Here is a 24,176-nt window from a genome sequence, read left to right as displayed (position 1 = left end):
AACCCTACTGGCAAGCCTATCCAAACACATACAATACTTTGCGACGAACTGCGACTGACAGCTACGCAACGTAAAAAAAGAGATGTCCAATTGTTGCGCCGATAAAGTATGAAAAAATAATTAAATATATTTTAATAATATAAAAAATATAAAATATATTTAATTTAAAAATGGTGTTTTTCACACACACAAATCACAAACAGAACAAAAAGGACAAACAATATTTTTGACAGTTTTGTTTTCATTTTCTCTTTCTCTTCTGTTTCGTACGCCAAAGTTGAATATTTTTCAACTTTTGTACATCGTGCAAAAGTTTGACGTTTTGATTGTGACCGCTCTCATTTAAACACATACAGTAAACCCGAGCTGTCAGTCACAGTTCGTCGTAAAGTATTGTATGTGTTTGGACCTTAATGTGTGTATTTCTTATGGGCAGCTAGGGTGCACATACATACATACATATGTACATATAAAACACGAATTTTTGATTTGTGAGCGAACTTTTTTCTGTGCACAACAAATAAATTTGAATAAGGTATATTCTCTTAAAAATTGGAAACGTCAAAAACCAGTGGTCCGGCCAAAAACCTGGTGTGTGAGTGAAAGTGTTATCAGTGATACACGGAACGTCAAACAATTTGCTAGCATTTAGTGGCTAGTGTTAAAAAGGGGTGAAAGTTCAACGAGTTGTAAATTAAAAGCGAAAATAATAACAAACATGGCACCACCAAAGACCTCTAAAGCTCCCGCAAAGGAACAAAGTTTAGCCATAAAGGGTTATCTATTCCTCTACAATGCCGTACAAGTTGTAGGCTGGTGTTATATACTCTATCAATTAGCCAACTACTATCTCATACAGGGAGCTGAATTTAGAGCCAGCATTAGTTTGTGGGACTATACACGTTGGGCTGTAATTATATTCCAAAATGCTGCTTTTGTGGAGATTATTAATGCTGCCTGTGGTTTTGTTAAATCGAATCCGGTAATCACCACCTTCCAGGTACTGAGCCGCATGATGGTGGTAGTGGGTGTAGTAATGGCTACTCCTACGGGTAAGGTTTCGCCCGGTTTACCTATTGCCCTGCTGGCCTGGTCGATAACGGAAATTATACGCTATGGCTACTACGCCTTTAATATTGTTAAATTTGTGCCTCATATTTTGGTTTTCTTACGTTATACAACTTTCATTGCTTTGTATCCCATTGGTGTGACCGGAGAATTGTTGTGCTTCTGGTGGGCTCAAGGTTATGCCAAAAACAATCCCAGTCTGTGGTCCATTGAAATGCCCAACATCTATAATGCCACCTTCTCCTATTTTGTACTCCTGTGGATTGTCATGTTGCTGTATATTCCACTTTTCCCCCAAATGTATTTGCATATGTTTGCCCAGCGTCGCAAGATCTTGGGAGGTGCCAGCAGCAGCAACAGCAAATCATCAGCAAAAAAAGTTAATTAAGTATTGCTATATACCAAATTTGTATAACATTCATTTATAATTTATGTTTTTTTTTTTTGCTATTTTGCAATCTTTATTATCTTCATCTATACATAATTGGAACAAAAGCAAAAAAAAAATATTAGCAAATTTTAAAATTTCTTTTCACATTTTTCGTTTCAACCTTTGGATATTCATTAATTAGAAATTCATTATTAATTTAAAGGTTATTCAATGCATTTGTATTGTTACGACGAATTGTATGTAAAATCAAAGGTTTTCGAATATTCCACATTTGTTGTGTGTATGTGTTAATTTTACCTAGTTTTGTATAGGTAAATTATTTTCAATTCCATTTGTTTTTAAGTTTCTTTTATAATTTGTTTAAAATTATTTGTTTGCTTAAGACATGTTTACACTTTAATACTGGATGTATTAGTTTAGTTTGTAAGTTTAAAAATTTTGTGGCTGGATGTAATATTTTTTTTAAATAAATACGATATTTTTAACAAAAACTTCTAAAACCTGTTTTATTTTATGAATGAATGGATGCACATTAATAATGTGAAACCGAAAAAAATTAGCTTGTGTCTTAACTTTAAGCTAAAGTATTAAGTAAAACTCTTATTCAAAGTGAAATTTATGATGATATTAAAATCGCTCCAAATTAGTTTGGTTTTGCCTTTGTGAGAAGTTTGTCAATCCGTTAGTAATTTCCACTCATTGTTGAACCTAAAGTATAAGGGCCCTATTCATGGCAAGGGCCCTATTCATATAAAATTTGTTCTATAAACCTTTGATGAATTCTTATGAATAAGGCATTAAAATCCAAAATTTTCATTAAAAAGTATATTTTCATCTCTCATCAAAAGTTTTTCTAAATTCAAACATTTTGAAAATAAACTTTAAAATTTTGAGAAAGTTTATTGCAAGTGAAAATCTCTACCAAGAGAATTACACCTAATTGAATGTTTAAAATAAACACACAATATTTTCGTAAATATATTTAATACACTTGAAATAATTAAAAGCTAAAAAAAAAACAACAAAATTACAGAGTAAAATAAAATTTAAAAAAATCTACCAAACAATTTTAAATAAAATCAATAAGGAAAAAAAAAAACAAGAAATTGATAATTTTCTCATATTTGTATAGATTTTTTTATACAAGCAGTCGTTATAGTTTAATATAATAATATGAATTAAAGATTTTTAAGCTACAGTTTTATTTTAATGTTGAGACCATTGTATGGTCTTTAAATCAATGCCTTCCTGTACCATTTCCCATAAAGGTGACATTTCACGAAGACGTTCAACATGTTTTATGCATTTATCGGCGGTATAATCGACTTCTTCGATGGTAGTAAAGCGACCAATACCAAATCTAAAATATTAATTTTATTAGACTTTCTTTAAGTATTCTTTTTTTTGTTTGAACTAACCTAATGGAACTGTGAGCCAAATCTTCGTCGGTGCCGATAGCCCTTAAAACATAAGAGGGTTCCAGAGAGGCGGAGGTACAAGCAGAGCCCGATGATAAGGCTACATCTTTAAGAGCCATTAACAGGGATTCACCCTCAACATAGGCAAATGAAAGATTCAAACAGCCACTGTAGGTTTGTTCGGGATCACCATTGCGTATTACCTGAGGCAATTCGGACGTTAGGCGATCCAACAAACGTTTCGAAAGAAATTCAATCCATTTTCTATCATATTCCATTTCTTTTTGAGCCAATTCAGCAGCAGCACCCAGTCCTACAGCCAAGGGTGCAGGAACAGTACCACTACGTAGACCACGCTCTTGACCACCACCACTCTGAATGGGTTCAAGACGAACACGTGGACGTCTACGCACATAAAGGGCACCAATACCTTTGGGGCCATAGATTTTGTGGCCTGATATGGACATTAAATCAATATTCATGGCATTAACATCCAAAGGAATTTTACCCACAGCCTGTGCGGCATCAGTGTGGAAGAAAACTTTTTTCGAGCGGCAAAGAGCACCAATCTCAGCTATGGGTTGTTTAACACCTGTGCAAATGGAAAGCAAATGTTTATAATTTTGTTTTTTTTTACTATTTTTACGCGCTTTACCAATTTCATTGTTAACTGTCATTATGGAAACCAAAGCAGTATCGGGCGTCATGGCTTTATCCAAATCCTGCATATCAATGATACCATTAGCCTTAACCGGTAAATAAGTAACACGGAAACCTTCATTCTCCAATGCACGGCAAGAATCCAAAACACATTTGTGTTCAGTTTGTGTGGTAATAATGTGCTTCTTTTTGGAGCCATAAAATCTGGAAAGAAATATGTACCTATATGACAACTATCTTACAAATATTATAACACAATCTCTCACCTGGCTACACCCTTTACGGCCAAATTATTGGATTCGGTAGCACCTGAAGTGAAAATGATTTCTTTGGGTTCGGCTCCTATAATATTGGCCACCTGTTCACGGGCAATTTCAACCGCTTGTTCGGTTTCCCAACCATAGGCATGGGTGCGGGAATGAGGATTACCATATAAATTTGTCAAATAGGGCAGCATGACATCCAAAACACGGGGATCCTAAAGTAATAAAAAAATACATTTTTCGTTCATTTCTTTTCAATTTTAAACCCACCAATGGAGTTGTGGCTTGTGCATCCAAATATAATGGTCTGCCCTCGATGTGATCCGTCTTAATATTGAATTTGATACGCTTCTGTCTAAATTCTAAAAAAAAACACAACATTGTTAATTTTTTGTTTACATAACCTCAATTCGTTACAAAAGGATATTGTTTTTGGTTTTATAATGGTTTATTTTATTCATATATTGTGTCCGCTAATAAATACCTTCTGATGAGGACAATTTTCCTTCTTGTCCTTTAGCAGTTGTTGTACTAATATTGGCCATCCATTGTCTGTTCAATGGTGTTTTTGTCGCTATTAGCGTTTTAGCCGATTTGCTAAAAATTCTTATCATTTTGTAGCCGAATAAACTTATGGAATTCTTTTATTATTTATATTTTTGGAGTGTTGAGTACTTATTATATTATATCTAGTAGATAATTTCACAATAATTACGAGTTTTTTTCTTTCCTCCTTCCAACTAACCGCGACAATTTCTTTATCACTCACGATAATTAAAAAAATGTTGAACAGCTGTTTGTCAAATCGTGTAGTAAACAACAATAACAGTTGTTTTTATTTTTAGTGGAATGAAGCGGAATGGTACAGCAGAGTTGCCATTTTAAAAGAATAAAAAGTTGCCATTCTTTTAAATTTGACGAGAGAATCAGTAATAAGCTATCTATACACTGTTGTCAGATCTTACATTGTTGGCAAAACAAATTTTTGAGGAAATGTCTAACAATCGTGTGACCATAATAACTTTTTTCTTGTAACGTTGTCAAGAAAAGCATTGTTAGTATATTGTAATACAAAAATATTGTTAGACGTCTAACAATCGTCTAAACACTTTACGTTGACATTGTCAGATAACTGTCTTAGAATTTTTATTGTCAGATGTACGAATTTTATGCATGGAATCAATGTCAGAAATGTATTCTATTGGCAACGCGGTGCATTAAAATAATATATGTTAAAATAAGATCTGGCAACTTCTGCCATTCAACAATCTGACAACAGTGTGAACTAGGGTTCTATAAATCGACTTTCGAATAATCGAACAATCGACTCTTTGTCGAAAAAAGTCGAAAAGTCGAAGTCGACTATTTTGTTCCAAAAAAGTCGATAACTCGACTATCGTCTGTGAAAAAAGTCGTAAAGTCGACTTTGTGAATAAAAGTCGAAAAAAGTCGAAGAAAGTCGAAAAAAGTCGATAAGTCGAAAAAAGTCGATAAGTCGAAAAAAGTCGAAAAGTCGGAAAAAGTCGAAAAAAGTCGGAAAAAGTCGGAAAAAGTCGAGAAGTCGGAAAAAGTCGAAAAATCGAAAATTGTAGAAACAAGTCAAAAATAGTCAAAAATTTTAAAAAAGTGGAAAAAAAAGTCAAAAACTCTAAAATAGTCGGAAAAACTTGAAAAAAGTCAAAAAATAGTCGGAAAAAAGTAGAAAGAAGTCGAAAATAGTCAAAAAGAAAAAAAAAAACAAGAAATTGATAATTTTCTCATATTTGTATAGATTTTTTTTATACAAGCAGTCGTTATAGTTTAATAACCTAACCTAATGGAACTGTGAGTCAAATCTTCGTCGGTTAAAAGTCGAAAAAGTCGAAAAAAGTCGGAAAAAGTCGAAAAGTCGACTATTTATAAAATACTTATAGTCGAAAAGTCTAAAAGTCGACTTTTATTTAAATGAAAAAAGTCGAAAAATCGACTTTTCATAAAATGCAAAAAGTCGAAATGTCGACTTTTAACTAAATGAAAAAAGTCGAAAAGTCGACTTTTCGTTTCAACTATAGAACCCTAGTGTGAACAGACAATTTTTATTGGCAGATAAAATTATTGTCTGGCAATGAAATTGTAAGGTTTTCTTACAACCTTCCGAACTGACAATTTGTTGTCAAACATTTTTTTGCTAACAATTTTTCATTGTCAGTACATTGCCAGATCTGCCAACTTTGTAAAATCTGACAACCGTGTATATATAGCTTTGGACATTTTCTGAAAATATTTCTGCCAATGTTGTAAGATCAGACAACCATGTATACATAGTTTCAATTACCCATTATAATTTTCATAAAAATACTTTTTGAATTGTTAAAAAATCTCTTGTATTTGATAAGAAATCGACTAGACTATATATGCTACAGAATGGACTATTGACTAGATAGATTGTAGACTACACTAAAATAAGTACTAGAGTAATGAATTTTCCATGCCTGTTTAGGACAATTTTCAACGTGTCACAGCAGATATGCACTATTCTATGGCATAATAAAGAGGTGACTTCGGTAAAGCAGGTGATTATTTTTGTTGTTATTGTTTACTTGACTGTGAATTGTTTACATATAATATGACATTTTTGAAAGTAAGGTGATTCTAGCACATAAACAAAATATATGTTGTTTTTGTATTGTAGAGTTGAAGTCACCTATCTAATTCTGCCATGCCCCATCCACTATCATATTATAAAGTAAAACATTTCGAAACGCCCTGTTTATAGTTTCTACAATTTCAATAGTTTCTCTTAACGAACTAGACAAGCAAAACAAACAAGGCAATAAAATTAAATGCAAACTTCAAAATCAAAAACTTTTTTCAGAAACGAGAAGAACTTCAAAGCGAGTGGATGCTCGCGCGCGTGTTCTTAAAAAAAGATAATTTTAATTAAATAAAAAGAAAATAAGATACCAGTGTAAATTTTGATATAGAATAAAGAATACAAAATTAATAAAGAAAATTCCTAATTAAAAAAGTGAGTTAAAAAGAGTAGAAATTATAAGAAAAATTATATAAATTTAATGAAAAGAAATAAGAAAATTTTTAAGGGAAAATTCAATAAAATTGTGTTGAGAAGTGTAACAGAAGAAAATTAACGAAAAAAGTAGTGTGCAATATATGTAGTCTTTTTTGTTGTTGCTGTTTGGGGAGCACCCCATCACTTAACAAAACACGAAACCGGGCAACAACAAAACAAATAGTAAAAGTAAAAGCAACAATAATAAAAAGCAGCAAGTGCAAGTTTAATTTTTTTTGTTTAAATAAAAGGGTGGAATCAACAAATAGTATAAAAGAAAATTTATATAAAAATATGTATACTTTTAATGGGGGGAATTATAATAAAAGCCAAAAGTTAACATATGTTTTAAAGTTAAAGACTTTTCTATGTTTACTTTAGCTTAAATGACGTGTTATTTTATTTTATCATGATAAAAATTATGTTAATGTTTCTTAGTCTTTATTTATAATTAGCTTTTCTTTAAATTTTCTTTATAAATAAACTATTTAAAACAAAAATTTAGATAAAAGTTCAGAAGTGTAAAAAAATTATTCTAGTTCTTCCCTTTTTCATCTTCACAAACTATAAACAACAACAACAACTACTATTACCATAAATTTCTTCTAAACAAAAGTTGTTATCATTCACAACAACAACAGTCTTTACCACACATGTCATCGTATCTCACCAACACCCACTTAACAACTACAACAACAACTATTTGAACTTTAACTACAACAACGAAAAAAGTGTGGTGTGATTTTCTTCTTCATTTCTGTCTGCTGCCTATGTTTACATTTTTTTTGTTTTGGTTTTTGTTGTTACATTTTGACGCCTTTTAGATAAGAAGAAAAAAAAGGACGTCTGTCTGCAAAAGCAAGCAAAAAAGTTGTAAAAAATACCTGTTTAATAAATCAAAATTAAAATTATTATTGTGCAATTGATAGTGTATTAATTAAAAATATCTAATTTATAAAAAAATACTAAATAAATCATAATTAATATTACTGGAATTGTATAAAAAAATAATTAACTAGGGTAAGTGTCAAAACTTTTTATTTTTAAGGTCTTGTTCATAATTTTTTTTATTTTATGATTCAACTTTTAATATTCATCTTCCTATTAAACTAATAGGAGTTTCCAAATAGTTATAAAGAAATATGATAGGAGTATGTACTTATATTATATTAAATCCTAAGAAATACACCAGGGCCACTGTCGATCCTGTAGTCGGCTCTTTTCATGCAAAATGGTAAAAAAATCTTTTTCTCTGAATGTACACCAGGGCCACTGTCGATCCTGTAGTCGGCTCTTTTCATGCAAAATGGTAAAAAAATCATTTTATCTGAATGTATCCGATGTTCAGAAACTCTATTTTCTGGACGTAATTCCTAAGAATTTTTCAATCACTGTTAAAAAGAGGTGTTATATTCGGTATAATTATTATACCGAATATAACACCTCTTTAGAATAGAAATTATACTATAATATCACTCCCCAGATATTTGTATATAATTTCGACGAATGTCGAACAGAGTATGAATCCGCATGTTCAATTTTGTTTATTATACCAAGAGGCCTTATGGAATTCTCTCGCCCATATTTTTATTTCAGACAAGTACATAGACTAGTACACAGATTAGTCCATATACTAGTTAGTAGATGAGTCCCTAAACTAGTCACTAGACTAGTTCTTAGACTATCCCTAGACTAGTTCACATACTAGTCACTAGACTAATTCTGAGACTAGTCACTAGACTAATTCTGAGACTAGTCACTAGACTAATTCTGAGACTAGTCAGTAGATTAGTCCATAGACTAGTCCATAAACTGGTCAGTAGACTAGGTCATAGACTAGCCAGTAGACTAATCTATAGACTAGTCAGTAGACTGGTGCTTAGACTTGTCAGTAGACTGATCTATAGACTAGTAAGTATACTATTCACGAGACTGATCCATAGACTAGTCAGTAGACAAGTCCAAAGACTAGTCAGTGGACAAGTCCATAGACTAGCCAGTAGAGTGGTCCATAGACTAGTCAGTAGACTGATATATAGAATAGTCAGTAGACTGATCCATAGACTGGTCAGTAGACTGATCGATAGACTATTCAGTAGACTGATCCATAGACTAGTCAGTAGACTGATCCATAGAATAGTCAGTACTCTGATGCTTAGATTGATCCATAGACTATTCAGTAGACAAGTCCATAGACTAGTCAGTAGAGAAGTTCATAGATTAATCAGACAGTAGACTAGTCCATAGACCAGTCAGTAGACAAGTCCTTAGACCAATCACTCGCCTAGTCCTTATTCTAGTCAGTAGTAATATAATATTCAATAGACTAGTTAATAGATTAGTTACTAGACGAGTCAATGGACTAGTTACTAGACAAAATGTCCCTTTGCTAAACTAATATTGAATGGAACACAACAGAAAACATTGATTTTAGTGTTATCGCACACTGGGGAGAATATCCGGACATTCTCCGTTATTTTTAAGAAAATTCAGAAACTTTGTAAAAAATTGTAATGTTTTTTTTTCCTGAAATTAGATTTCATAGGGAAAATATCCGGGTATTCACCGTGATTTTTTAAAAATTTTTGGAAACTTTGTAAAGATTTTTATGTTTTTTTTTCCCGAAATTCTAAAAGATAATTTAATTTATTGGTTCAAAGTTGAAATACTTTTCAATTTTTAAGTTTAAAGTTGATATTTATGCAAATATTTTTTTGTAAATATTTTTTGATTGATTATAAATATTTAATTTGATTTTCTAATACATTTCCATTAAATCAGTTTTAATAACAAATTCATTCATTTAAATTCTTATGTAGAAATTGAAAGTTAATTTTTTCTATTATTTTAAAAATAAATTTATTTGATAACGTAATCTCTTATTCCTTCGAATAAATTATTCAATTATGAATCGTTGAAAATATGCCAAAGATTTTTAATTAAAAATTTTGCTTCATTACTAATAAGATTTAGATAATTAAGTTTTTTTTTTATAAAAGCTACTTATAAAGTCTTCTTATTTAAGTTTATTAATTTTTTTAAAAGTTTTTTTTTTTCTTTCTTTAAATTTTTTCTCTGAACGCCGTCATTATTAATAGGAAGAGATGAATCATACAAAACCAAGAGTTGTGTAGTTTTTTTTGTATGTGTATTATATATAAATGTTTGTTTTATTTTAATTTTTAAATAAAAACTTTTAAATAAATGTGCTTTTTAAAAAACAGAAAAAAAAAAACATTTTGTGGAAGAATACAGTTTTCTTCAATATTTGATAAAATAAAAAATGGAAATTTATTGATATGATTTTTTGAAAAGTTACTTTGTATTTATCTTAGAAAATTTTAGTAGAAGAATACTAGATTTCCCAAAAATTCGTAATTTAAGATGAATTTAAGATGACTGAATTCAAAAATGTAGAAGTATATTTGTGGTTTTTCAGTTTTATAAATCTAAATTAATTTAAAATAATTTCATGCATTTGTGAAATTGTGTTGCCTTATCAATTTATGAACATTTCGGACATTTCTTTGTTTATATGCAGAAAAAAAACACAATTTCCAATATCTGCACTTACGACCTTGTAATCAATTTCATTGTTCATTTATCTTTACAGTACACAGTACTCTACACTCTAAACTAAAACACATTCAAGCAAACATGCAACATAACAAACAAAAAAATATGTCAACTCAAAAAACAAACAAAAAATTTCAATTAACTCAATACAAATAGAATAAAAATTTATAAAAAAATACATACCATATAAAACCCAACAGTTTAGTCATACAATAAATAACAAAAAATATTACACACAAGCAAAAATACCAACAACAACACACATTTATATATCGTAGGAAAGACTTTATATTGTTTAAAACAGAATGAAATTCGTTATGCAAAAACAAAAACAAAAAAAAAAATGGCAACAGATGTACTTGTTTGCTGCTATCGCTATAGACCACATACTACTTTTGATATGAACGTGTAGGTATGAACCTGTATCTATCTATAAACATTGTAAAGAAAGTTTGTAAAAACCTCTGGGTAACAGCATGTATGTTGTTACCCAGAAAATGTGGTCTAATGGTTTATGAGGATGATGACGATGGTAACGATAGTAGAAAACAGGTATGGAAGTAATGACTGGACTATAGACTAGACTATAGACTAGACTATAGACTAGACTATAGACTGGACTATAGACTAGACTATAGACTAGACTATAGACTAGACTAGACTAGACTAGACTAGACTAGACTAGACTAGACTAGACTAGACTAGACTAGACTAGACTATAGACTAGACTATAGACTAGACTATAGACTAGAGTAGACCATAGACTAGACTAGACTATAGACTAAAGACTAGACTATAGACTAAACTATAGACTAGACTATAGACTAGACTATAGACTAGACTATAGACTAGACTATAGACTAGACTATAGACTAGACTATAGACTAGACTATAGACTAGACTATAGACTAGACTATAGACTAGACTATAGACTAGACTATAGACTAGACTATAGACTAGACTATAGACTAGACTATAGACTAGACTATAGACTAGACTATAGACTAGACTATAGACTAGACTATAGACTAGACTATAGACTAGACTATAGACTAGACTATAGACTAGACTATAGACTAGACTATAGACTAGACTATAGACTAGACTATAGACTAGACTATAGACTAGACTATAGACTAGACTATAGACTAGACTATAGACTAGACTATAGACTAGACTATAGACTAGACTATAGACTAGACTATAGACTAGACTATAGACGACTATAGACTAGACTATAGACTAGACTATAGACTAGACTATAGACTAGACTATAGACTAACTATAGACTAGACTATAGACTAGACTATAGACTAGACTATAGACTAGACTATAGACTAGACTATAGACTAGACTATAGACTATAGACTAGACTATAGACTAGACTATAGACTAGACTATAGACTAGACTATAGACTAGACTATAGACTAGACTATAGACTAGACTATAGACTAGACTATAGACTAGACTATAGACTAGACTATAGACTAGACTATAGACTAGACTATAGACTAGACTATAGACTAGACTTAGCCTAGACTAAAGACTAGAACTATAGACTACTAAAATAAAGGACTAGACTATAGACTAGACATAACTAGAACTTAAGACTAGACTATAGACCTAGACTATAGACTAGACTATAGACTAGACTATAGACTAGACTATAGACTAGACTATAGAACTAGACTATAGACTAGACTATAGACTAGACTATAGACTAGACTATAGACTAGACTATAGACTAGACTATAAGACTAGACTATAGACCTAGACTATAGACTAGACTATAGACTAGACTATAGACTAGACTATAGACTAGACTATAGACTAGACGATAGACTAGACTATAGACTAGACTAGAGACTAACTATGACTAGACTATAGACTAGACTATAACTAGACTATAGACAGACTATAGACTAGACTATAGACTAACTATAGACTAGACTATAGACTAGACTATAGACTAGACTATAGACTAGACTATAGACTAGACTAATAGACTAGACTATAGACTATACTATAGACTAGACTATAGCTATACTATAGACTAGACTAGACTAGACTATAGACTAGACTATAGACTAGACTATAGACTAGACTATAGACTAGACTATAGACTAGACTATAGACTAGACTATAGACTAGACTATAGACTAGACTATAGACTAGACTAGACGACTATAGACTAGACTATAGACTAGACTATAGACTAGACTATAGACTAGACTAGACTATAGACTAGACTATAGACTAGACTATAGACTGGACTATAGACTAGACTATAGACTAGACTATAGACTAGACTATAGACTAGACTATAGACTAGACTATAGACTAGACTATAGACTAGACTATAGACTAGACTATAGACTAGACTATAGACTAGACTATAGACTAGACTATAGACTAGACTATAGACTAGACTATAGACTAGACTATAGACTAGACTATACACTAGACTATAGAATAGACTAGACTATAGACTAGACTATAGTCTAGACTAGACTATAGTCTAGACTATAGACTAGACTATAGACTAGACTATAGACTAAACTATAGACTAAACTATAGACTAAACTAAAGACTAAACTATAGACTAAATTATAGACTAGACTATACACTATACTATATACTAGGCTAGACTATAGACTAGGCTATAGACTAGACTATAGACAGCACTATAAACTAAACTATAGACTAAAAAATAGACTAAACTATTGTTTAGACTATAGACTAAACTATAGACTAAACTATAGACTAAACTATAGACTAAACTATAGACTAAACTGCAGACTAAACTACAGACTAAACTATAGACTAAACTATAGACTAAACTATAGACTAAACTATAGACTAAATTATAGACTAGACTATAGACTATACTATAGACTAGGATATAGACTAGACTATAGACAGCACTATAAACTAAACTATAGACTAAAAAATAGACTAAACTATAGATTAGACTATAGGCTAGAGTATAGACTAGACTAAAGAATAGACTATACTATAGGCTACGCTATAGACTAGATTATAGACTAGATAATAGACAATATTATAGACTAGATTATAGACTAGACTATAGACTAGGCTATAGACTAGATTATAAACTACGTTGTGGACTAGTCTATAGTCTCAATTTTATATACTAAATTTCCATCCCTGTTATGGATGTTGAATGTGGAAAGGTTGTAACAACTGCATGAACTATTTAAAGTTTAAAATAGAATAATAAATAAATTTTTTTTTTTATTTTTGGAACAATCTCAGATTGGTTAAAATCCCAAAACCTTTAAAATCCCCCTCTAGTTCTAAGGTTTGTTGTTCTTCAGTGAAGACTATTCGAAAGAAGCTTCAATAATTTAAGTTAACTTTAACAATTTCTTAATGTGCAATTTTACACCGAAATGAAAAATACTAACTGAAATTGTAAACCATATTCAAAAGCAGGTAAAATATTAAAGGGCAAAAACTATACTTTTGTGTGTAATACTTACCGGCATTTAACCAACCAACCTAGACAGCTGTTGAAAACTAGTTTTTAAAATTCAAATTAATGTTAGAATCTTTCTACCTGAATGATTGACCAAATTTGTTACGAAAAGACCCTGAAAACACACAAAATAACTTTTAGTTGTTTTTTTTTTTATAAATTTAATTTTATGATGATGATCTAAACATTTTATTATATTTTGTATCATCAAAACTAAACAAGTCAGTTGAGTACAAAATATAAAATAGTAGAAATGAATGGATTTTTAAAATCATCAGCTCTGTTAGTTTTTTTGTTTTTTTTTTTTACAAAACTAGTTCCAGTTTTATTGTAAAAAAGCTGTAAATTTTACAAAAAAGTTTTGTTTTAATTACGATGATGTTTTCTTAAATTTATGACAAAGTAATTGTCACTGCATAGAAATAAGGTCTTTGTATTTGAAATATTAACAATATTAATTTAAATTTTGTGATTTTAATTTGCATAATGTTAGCGGCTTTGATGGGTTAATTTACATAAAGCTTTTAATTTTTTTTTAAATTTAAGTTTAAGAACTGATTTAGTATAATATATTAATTTAACACATACACAAGTAGTTTTATAATGAAATATACATTTAGAAAGTGAATAAATGACTTTAAATGTTTTTATAATAAGTAGTTGTGGTATAGCCTATAGTCTATTTTATAGTCTAGTCTGTGGACTTGTCTATAGTCTAGTCTATAGTCTTGTGTATAGTCTAGTCTATAGTCTTGTCTATAGTCTAGTCTATAGTCCAGTCTATAGTCTAGTCTATAGTCTAGTCTATAGTCTAGTCTATAGTCTAGTCTATAGTCTAGTCTATAGTCTAGTCTATAGTCTAGTCTATAGTCTAGTCTATAGTCTAGTCTATAGTCTAGTCTATAGTCTAGTCTATAGTCTAGTCTATAGTCTAGTCTATAGTCTAGTCTATAGTCTAGTCTATAGTCTAGTCTATAGTCTAGTCTATAGTCTAGTCTATAGTCTAGTCTATAGTCTAGTCTATAGTCTAGTCTATAGTCTAGTCTATAGTCTAGTCTATAGTCTAGTCTATAGTCTAGTCTATAGTTAGTCTATCGTATAGTCTATAGTCTTAGTCTATCGTCTAGTATATAGTTAGTCTATAGTCTAGTCTATAGTCTAGTCTATAGTCTAGTCTATAGTTAGTCTATAGTCTAGTTCTATAGTCTGTCTATAGTCTAGTCTATAGTTAGTCTATAGTCTAGTCTTATAGTCTAGTCTATATCTAGTCTATAGGCTAGTCTATAGTCTAGTTTCTAGTCTATAGTCTAGTCTATAGTCTAGTCTATAGTCTAGTCTAAGTCAGTCTATAGTCTAGTCTTCTAAGTCTAGTCTTAGTCTGAGTCTATAGTCTAGTTATATAGTATAGTCTAGTAGTGTCGTAGTCTTATTCTAGTCTATAGTCTAGTCTAGTCTATAGTCTAGTCTATAGTCTAGTCTATTAGTCTAGTCTCTGTCATAGTCTAGTCTAACTAGTCTAGTCTATAGTCTAGTCTATTAGTCTTAGTCTATAGTCTAGTCTATACGTCTAGTCTATAGTCTAGTCTATAGTATAGTTATATAGTCTAGTCTATAGTCTAGTCTATAGTCTAGTCTATAGTCTAGTCTATAGTCTAGTCTATAGTCTAGTCTATAGTCTAGTCTATAGTCTAGTCTATAGTCTAGTCTATAGTCTAGTCTATAGTCTAGTCTATAGTCTAGTCTATAGTCTAGTCTATAGTCTAGTCTATAGTCTAGTCTATAGTCTAGTCTATAGTCTAGTCTATAGTCTAGTCTATAGTCTAGTCTATAGTCTAGTCTATAGTCTAGTCTATAGTCTAGTCTATAGTCTAGTCTATAGTCTAGTCTATAGTCTAGTCTATAGTCTAGTCTATAGTCTAGTCTATAGTCTAGTCTATAGTCTAGTCTATAGTCTAGTCTATAGTCTAGTCTATAGTCTAGTCTATAGTCTAGTCTATAGTCTAGTCTATAGTCTAGTCTATAGTCTAGTCTATAGTCTAGTCTATAGTGTAGTCTATAGTGTAGTCTATAGTCTAGTCTATAGTCTAGTCTATAGTCTAGTCTATAGTCTAGTCTATAGTGTAGTCTATAGTGTAGTCTATAGTCTAGTCTATAGTCTAGTCTATAGTCTAGTCTATAGTCTAGTCTATAGTCTAGTCTATAGTCTAGTCTATAGTCTAGTCTATAGTCTAGTCTATAGTCTAGTCTATAGTCTAGTCTATAGTCTAGTCTATAGTCTAGTCTATAGTCTATTCTATAGTCTAGTCTATAGTCTAGTCTATAGTCTAGTCTATAGTCTAGTCTATAGTCTATACTTTAGTCTATAGTCTAGTCTATGGTATAGTCTATAGGTTATTTTTTTAGTATACTCTGTGGTTTACTTAATAGTCTTGTCTATGGTTTAGTTTATAGTTTATCTACAGTTTAGTCTATATTATAGTCTAGTCTGTAGCCTTGTGAATAGCCTAGTCTACAGTATAGTCTTGATTCCAGTCTTTACTTCAGTATATGGTCAAGTCTATAGAAAATACCATATTACCAGTCCGAAATTGCAGTGTGTGAAAATCGATAATCTGATCTGCAAATACCTATAAAGGAATTCGTTTTTGTTTAGATTTCTTCACGCAGATTTTTATTAAAGGTTTTATTTACTGCAGTAATTATTGATTGGATTTTTCTGCAATACAATGCATGCTTTAGTGGTCATGTCTATTTTGGATACAAATAACTACAAAGAATGTCCTTAAAGTATTTAGGTTTTTACTGAAATTTCTTAACAACATATTTTGTTATATTATTTTTAAACAACAACAAAAATTTAATATTATAAAATCTTTTTTCTTTTATGAGTAGTTTGACCGATATCTTGTGTAAATTTTTATTTTGTTAATAAAAAAAGTTTTAAAGTGTGGGATTCCGTTTGTTGGTATTTAACTAAAAAGCATTTAAATTAAGTATACACAATACACAATTTAATCTTTTATTTTAAACATAAAATAATATACAAGTATTTTTTTCAGACACTTGTCTAGAAATAATAAAACAACAAAACAAACAAAAAAAAATATATGAAAAACAAAAGAATAACTCATTAAATAAAGTACTTTTGGTCTATAATTCAACAATCAAAACGTCATTATTATCTTTGTTATATTCATAATTGTGAGACAGACATTGAAAATTTTGTCTTGTTGTATAAAAAGTGGCTCATTGTCAAAGTAAAATTGTTTTCCTTCTGGGTTTCATCTTCATGGTATGGCTATGATGCCATACCAGTATTAGGGTGGTAGCACACTAGCAATTTTCCTTTGTTTTTATTTTATTTTTCTTTTAATGAGTGAGTAATAAGCTTTTTTTCCTCATATGTTTTTTGTTTATTTGTTGAAACCATTATCTTGTCATACATATTTTTCTTTTCTATTTACTTGAATGAATGCAATGAAAACTTCCAAGAGAATGAATGAATGGAGGAGAATATAACAAACGCACATGTTTTGATTCAAGCTAAAAGATATTTTGAATGGTGTGTGGAACACATGCAGAATTTGTTAAAATAATATTTATTTGTATATATAATTAGCTAAATGATTTAATTTAAAGAAAAAAATATTTATAAAATGTGTGTCATTTAAAAATATACTTACGAGGGCTGACTGAAAATTTCTATCAAAATCTTAATAAGGGAATAACACAAAACTATAGACTAGACTATAGACTATACTACAGACTAGACAAGACTATAGACTATACTACAGACTAGACAAGACTATAGACTATACTACAGACTAGACAAGACTATAGACTAACTATAGACTAACTATAGACTAGACTATAGACTAGACTATAGACTAGACTATAGACTAGACTATAAACTAGACTATAGACTAGACTATAGACTAGACTATAGACTAGACTAGACTATAGACTAGACTATAGACTAGACTATAGACTAGACTATAGACTAGACTATAGACTGGACTATAGACTAGACTAGACTAGACTATAGACTAGACTATAGACTAGACTATAGACTAGACTATAGACTAGACTATAGACTAGACTATAGACTAGACTATAGACTAGACTATAGACTAGACTATAGACTAGACTATAGACTCGACTATAGACTCGACTATAGACTAGACTATAGACTAGACTATAGACTAGACTATAGACTAGACTATAGACTAGACTATAGACTAACCTATGGACTAGACTATAGACTAGACTATAGACTAGACTATAGACTATACTATAGACTATACTATAGACTAGACTATAGACTAGACTATAGACTAGACTATAGACTAGACTATAGACTAGACTATAGACTAGACTATAGACTAGACTATAGACTAGACTATAGACTAGACTATAGACTAGACTATAGACTAGACTATAGACTAGACTATAGACTAGACTATAGACTAGACTATAGACTAGACTATAGACTAGACTATAGACTAGACTATAGACTAGACTATAGACTAGACTATAGACTAGACTATAGACTAGACTATAGACTAGACTATAGACTAGACTATAGACTAGACTATAGACTAGACTATAGACTAGACTATAGACTAGACTATAGACTAGACTCTAGACTAGCCTATTAGCCTAGACTATAGACTAGGAATATAGACTAGACTAGACTATAGACTAGGACTAGACTATAGACTAGACTATAGATAGGATATAGACTAGACTATAGAACTAGACTATAGAATAGACTATTAGAGTAGATATGACTAGACTATAGACTAACTATAGACAGACTAAGTCTATGACTTACTACGTGAAACTTTTATCAAAACTCTATGTTAGAAAAATTACCGAAAATGTCTCGTAGGGTACCGCGGTTATTTTACGATATCGAAAATGACTGAAAAACGTATTAAATACTGGATTTTCCATGCCTGATCTAGTCGAAAGTCTAAAAAATTTGGCTAAAAAAGGTCTGTAACTATCAGAACTAACAGGTGTTGAAAATTTCCTACACGTGTATCATTATTTAAAGATTTGCGTTTACTAGTGTGAACATATTCGTTATGTTATATTCTTTTTTTAGTAATCGCTTTCCAAATATTTTTTATATATCCCTTTGTTTGTAATTCAAAAAAGAAGAAAAACTTAAAAATTCCTAAAATTCTTGCAAAATATTTTTAAGAAATAACTTCTTTTTCATTTTTTTCAAAAAATCTGTTTCATATTTGCCACACCCCACAATATTTACATGAATGGATTTGAATATATATATATATATATATATATATATATATATATATATATTAAATTTTTTGAGAAAATCTAATTTTTATAATTCTTTTAGATAAACATTTTATAATACATATATGAATATATTACGTATGTATGAAAAAAAAAAGAACAACAAACTATAAACAACTAGGTACAAAAAGAAATCTAAAATAAATGAGAATACGAACGGATACACCAAAAAAAGAATAATATTAAATATAGAGAACATAATGAAATTCCGGTTAATTAACATCATCATATGAACAGAATAATGGAATAATAGAAAAAATATATGTATAATTTGAAGCATGATCAAAATTCTAATTACAATAGAAGCTATATTAAGTAAACAGATGATTTAAAGTGAAAAAAAACGCACACTGAATATAAAAAAACATTAAATAATATTAATAATTAATTAAGAACATTAAAACGCAATTATTTAATTGCTTAAAAACAAATATGATGGATTTAATTTTGTTCAGTTAAAAAAATTTAAATTTGTAAAAATATCTACCTATTAGACTCTCAACAGATTTTCTTTGTTACTGAAATTGTCTGTTTATCTATATATATAAAATTCTAACGTTACTGACTGACTGACTGACTGACTGACTGACTGATTCACTGACTGATTCATCATCGCACAGCCTAAACGGTTGAAGCTAAAGAGCTGAAATTTGGACAGGAGGTTGGTCTCCCGCCAAATAGATCCACTAAGACGGGATTTTTGGAAATTCGAATGTTTAGGGGGTAAAAAGGGGTAAAAACGGGTAAATTCGGTAACCTTATATCTCCTAAACTAGAAAAGATACAAAAACAGTTTAAAGCTTATCGCCGTTCATTTAAAAAATAAACGGACAGGTGTCTGGTACTTTTTTAAAATTCGGCCCCTTTAGGGAATAAACGGGTAAAAACTGTATTTTGGTACCTTTTTCGCACCCCATGTATCTTTTAAACCAGTGCACAATCAACAAATATTTTTGACTCCTTCATAACTTAACGAAAAAATAAAAATATGAATTTAGTACTTTTTGGATATTCGGACGTTTAAGGGGTTAAAATTGTACCTATTTTTGGTACTTTTTTCATAAAACATTGTTTTTGGTTTATTAACTTATACATATGAATACATAATAACAGGCTCCCACTACGATGTTGCAACTTTTGGAATAGAATTTTTATTTCGTTAATGGGGAGGAAAAAAGTACCAAAAGGGGTAAAAACGGGAAATTTGATTTTATTCAACCACAATGATCCAATTTAGATAAAATTTTTAAATTTAGAAACACTAAATATCCTAATGGGGTGTTATTTGGAACCCCGGTATCAAGTGATATTTTTTGGTACTTTTCATTCTCCAACTGGTCCTTTTTGAGTTTTCTATGATATTGAAATAGAAACATGAAATTAATAATAAAGGGACTTTTCGCTACTTTTTCGTTCTACACAGGTACTTTTTTGAGTTTTCTTTAAAATTAAAGCTAGAAACATGAAATTAAGCATGTAGAGCTCGGAGTAATTGAGAATCTATAAAATGGGACTTTTTGGTACTTTTTCGTTCTTCAAAAGGTACTTTTTGAGTTTTCTATAATATTGAACCTAGAAACATGAAATTAAGCATGTAGAGACCGGAGTAAATGAGAATCTATAAAAGGGGACTATTTGGTACTTTTTCGTCTTTCGACTGGTACTTTTTGAGTTTTCTATAAAATTTAACCTAGAAACATGAAATTAAGCATGTAGAGCCCGGAGTAAATGAGAATCTATAAAAGGGGACTTTTTGGAACTTTTTCGTCTTTCGACTGGTACTTTTTGAGTTTTCTATAAAATTTAACCTAGAAACATGAATTTAAGCATGTAGAGCCCAGAGTAAATGAGAATCTATAATAGGGGACTTTTTGGTACTTTTTCGTCCTTCGACTGGTACTTTTTGAGTTTTCTATAAAATTTAACCTAGAAACATGAAATTAAGCATGTAGAGCCCAGAGTAAATGAGAATCTATAATAGGGGACTTTTTGGTACTTTTTCGTCCTTCGACTGGTACTTTTTGAGTTTTCTATAAAATTTAACCTAGAAACATGAAATTAAGCAAGTACAGCCAAGATTAAGTGATAACCTATAAAAGGGGACTTTTTGGTACTTTTTCGTCCTTCGACTGGTACTTTTTGAGTTTTCTATAAAATTTAACCTAGAAACATGAAATTAAGCATGTAGAGCCCTTAGTAAATGAGAATCTATAAAAGGGGACTTTTTGTACTTTTTCGTCTTTCGACTGGTACTTTTTGAGTTTTTTATAAAATTTAACCTAGAAACATGAAATTAAGCATGCGGAGGCCTTAGTTAATGAGAATCTATAAAAGGGGACTTTTTGGTACTTTTTCGTCCTTCGACTGGTACTTTTTGAGTTTTCTATAAAATTTAAACTAGATACAGAAAATTAAGCATGTAGAGCCCTTATTAAATGAGAATCTATAAAAGGGGACTATTTGGTACTTTTTCGTCTTTCTACTGGTACTTTTTGAGTTTTCTATAAAATTTAACCTAGAAACATGAAATTAAGCATGTAGAGCCCGGAGTAAATGAGAATCTATAAAAGGGGACTTTTTGGTACTTTTTCGTCTTTCGACTGGTACTTTTTGAATTTTCTATAATATTGATCCTAGAAGCATGAAATTAAGCATGTAGAGCCTGAAGTAAATGAGAATCTATAAAAGGGGACTTTTTGGTACTTTTTCGTCCTTCGACTGGTACTTTTTGAGTTTTCTATTAAATTGAACCTAGAAACATGAAAATAAGCATTTAGAGCCCGTAGTAAATGAGAATCTATAAAAGGGGACTTTTTGGTACTTTTTCGTCTTTCGACTGATACTTTTTGAGTTTTCTATAAAATTTAACCTAGAAACATGAAATTAAGCATGTAGAGCCCTTAGTAAATGAGAATCTATAAAAGGGGACTTTTTGGTACTTTTTCGTCTTTCGACTGGTACTTTTTGAATTTTCTATAATATTGATCCTAGAAGCATGAAATTAAGCATGTAGAGCCTAAAGTAAATGAGAATCTATAAAAGGGGACTTTTTGGTACTTTTTCGTCCTTCGACTGGTACTTTTTGAGTTTTCTATTAAATTGAACCTAGAAACATGAAAATAAGCATTTAGAGCCCGTAGTAAATGAGAATCTATAAAAGGGGACTTTTTGGTACTTTTTCGTTCTTCAAAAGGTACTTTTTGAATTTTCTATAATATTGATCCTAGAAGCATGAAATTAAGCATATAGAGCCTGGAGTAAATGAGAATCTATAAGAGGGGACTTTTTGGTACTTTTTCGTTCTTCAAAAGGTACTTTTTGAATTTTCTATAATATTGAACCTAGAAACATGAAATTAAGCAAGTACAGCCAAGATTAAGTGATAACCTATAAAAGGGGACTTTTCGGCACTTTTTCGTTCTTCAAAAGGTAATTTTTGAATTTTCTATAATATTGAACCTAGAAACATGAAATTAAGTACGTAGAGCCCGGAGTAAGTGAGAACATATAAAAGAGGACTTTTTGGTAATTTTTCGTTCTTCAAAAGGTACTTTTTGTGTTTTTTATAACATGAAATTAACCATGTGGAGCCCGGAGTTAATGAGAATCTATAAAAGGGGACCCTTTGGTAATTTTTCGTTCTTCAACTGGTACTTTTTTAATTTTCTATAATATTGAACTTAGGAACATGAAATTAAATAAAAGAGGTCTTTTGTTACTTTTTCGTACTTCATTGGTACTTTTTGAGTTTTCTAAAATATTGAATATATAAACATAAATTTAAATAGGGGACTTTTTGATATTGCAGATATATATACATTTACAATAATATTTAATTTATTTCATTACGATGAGGGTAGCGAAGCACACTGGGTATAGCTAGTTTATAAATATTATTTATTTGATTCCAATATTTGATTTTAAGAAAATTAATTGTAAAATGTACATAAACCTAACCTTCAAATGACTAAAAGCGTTAAAAAATAAACATTTTTCTTTTCAAAAGATAAAAAGATGTTGAATATAGATTAAGGTGCGAAAATAATTCAACACAAGTAGCTCTTTGTATTTTAATATGTATTTTAAAATATTTTTTATTTATAATTATAATTTGTATTTGAATGTGGGCAATTTTAAATAAATACTTTTTGCACCCAACATTTTGTCTATAGATTAGGCAACAAATCGAAATATTGATCTCTAAAGTCTAGTCTATAGTCTAGTCTATAGTCTAGTCTATAGTCTAGTCTATAGTCTAGTCTATAGTCTAGTCTATAGTCTAGTCTATAGTCTAGTCTAAGTCTAGTCTATAGTCTAGTCTATAGTCTAGTCTATAGTCTAGTCTATAGTCTAGTCTATAGTCTAGTCTATAGTCTAGTCTATAGTCTAGTCTATAGTCTAGTCTATAGTCTAGTATAGTATAGTCTATAGTCTAGTCTATAGTCTAGTCTATGTCTAGTCTATAGTCTAGTCTATAGTCTAGTCTATAGTAGTCAGTCTATAGTCTAGTCTATAGTCTAGTCTATAGTCTAGTCTATAGTCTAGTCTATAGTCTAGTCTATAGTCTAGTCTATAGTCTAGTCTATAGTCTAGTCTATAGTCTAGTCTATAGTCTAGTCTATAGTCTAGTCTATAGTCTAGTCTATAGTCTAGTCTATAGTCTAGTCTATAGTCTAGTCTATAGTCTAGTCTATAGTCTAGTCTATAGTCTAGTCTATAGTCTAGTCTATAGTCTATAGTCTAGTCTATAGTCTAGTCTATAGTCTAGTCTATAGTCTATAGTCTAGTCTATAGTCTAGTCTATAGTCTAGTTCTATAGTCTAGTCTATAGTCTAGTCTATAGTCTAGTCTATAGTCTAGTCTATAGTCTAGTCTATAGTCTAGTCTATAGTCTAGTCTATAGTCTAGTCTATAGTCTAGTCT

At 30.3% G+C, this 24,176-nt stretch overlaps 3 protein-coding genes across 5 annotated transcripts in view; 2 read left to right on the top strand and 1 right to left on the bottom strand.

Moving 5' to 3' along the window:
• The first annotated feature begins 410 nt into the window (after nt 1-410).
• On the top strand, nt 411-1,950 carry LOC119603986 (very-long-chain (3R)-3-hydroxyacyl-CoA dehydratase 2). The gene has a single exon (XM_037956296.1). It carries the CDS (start codon nt 719-721, stop codon nt 1,454-1,456), a length of 738 nt encoding a protein of 245 aa, XP_037812224.1. The 5' UTR covers nt 411-718; the 3' UTR covers nt 1,457-1,950.
• Nucleotides 1,951-2,334: 384 nt separating this feature from the next.
• Nucleotides 2,335-4,591, bottom strand: LOC119603984 (cysteine desulfurase, mitochondrial). Its single transcript, XM_037956294.1, has 6 exons — nt 4,285-4,591; nt 4,071-4,162; nt 3,804-4,015; nt 3,533-3,741; nt 2,878-3,469; nt 2,335-2,819 (listed from the first exon to the last, which is right to left on the bottom strand). The coding sequence occupies exons 1-6, from the start codon at nt 4,412-4,414 to the stop codon at nt 2,666-2,668; spliced, it is 1,389 nt and encodes a 462-aa protein (XP_037812222.1). The 5' UTR covers nt 4,415-4,591; the 3' UTR covers nt 2,335-2,665.
• Nucleotides 4,592-6,666: 2,075 nt separating this feature from the next.
• LOC119603993 (piezo-type mechanosensitive ion channel component) overlaps nt 6,667-24,176 on the top strand; it is a 109,429-nt gene continuing 91,919 nt past the window's right edge. For all 3 annotated transcript variants that reach the window (XM_037956306.1, XM_037956305.1, XM_037956303.1), the window contains exons 1-2: nt 6,667-6,807; nt 7,779-7,869. The gene's annotated coding sequence lies outside the window, so the exon portion shown is untranslated. The remainder of the gene's footprint in view (nt 6,808-7,778; nt 7,870-24,176) is intronic.

The sequence above is a fragment of the Lucilia sericata genome, unplaced genomic scaffold, assembly GCF_015586225.1.
Source record: "Lucilia sericata isolate MDLA Ls3-8-SP2 unplaced genomic scaffold, ASM1558622v1 Contig000351F_arrow, whole genome shotgun sequence".
Classification (NCBI taxonomy): domain Eukaryota; kingdom Metazoa; phylum Arthropoda; class Insecta; order Diptera; family Calliphoridae; genus Lucilia; species Lucilia sericata.
The sequence above is the reverse complement of the archived record's forward strand: the minus strand, read 5'-3'. Positions and strand labels throughout refer to the sequence as shown.

Excerpts from the sequence above, each read along its gene's own strand:
- LOC119603986 (XM_037956296.1), top strand. The coding sequence starts at position 719 with ATGGCACCACCAAAGACCTCTAAAGCTCCCGCAAAGGAACAAAGTTTA.
- LOC119603984 (XM_037956294.1), bottom strand. The coding sequence starts at position 4,414 with ATGATAAGAATTTTTAGCAAATCGGCTAAAACGCTAATAGCGACAAAA. Across the intron at positions 4,016-4,070 it reads CACAAGCCACAACTCCATTG|GATCCCCGTGTTTTGGATGT; the intron begins GTGGGTTTAAAA and ends TTATTACTTTAG. Across the intron at positions 3,742-3,803 it reads GCCGTAAAGGGTGTAGCCAG|ATTTTATGGCTCCAAAAAGA; the intron begins GTGAGAGATTGT and ends ATTTCTTTCCAG.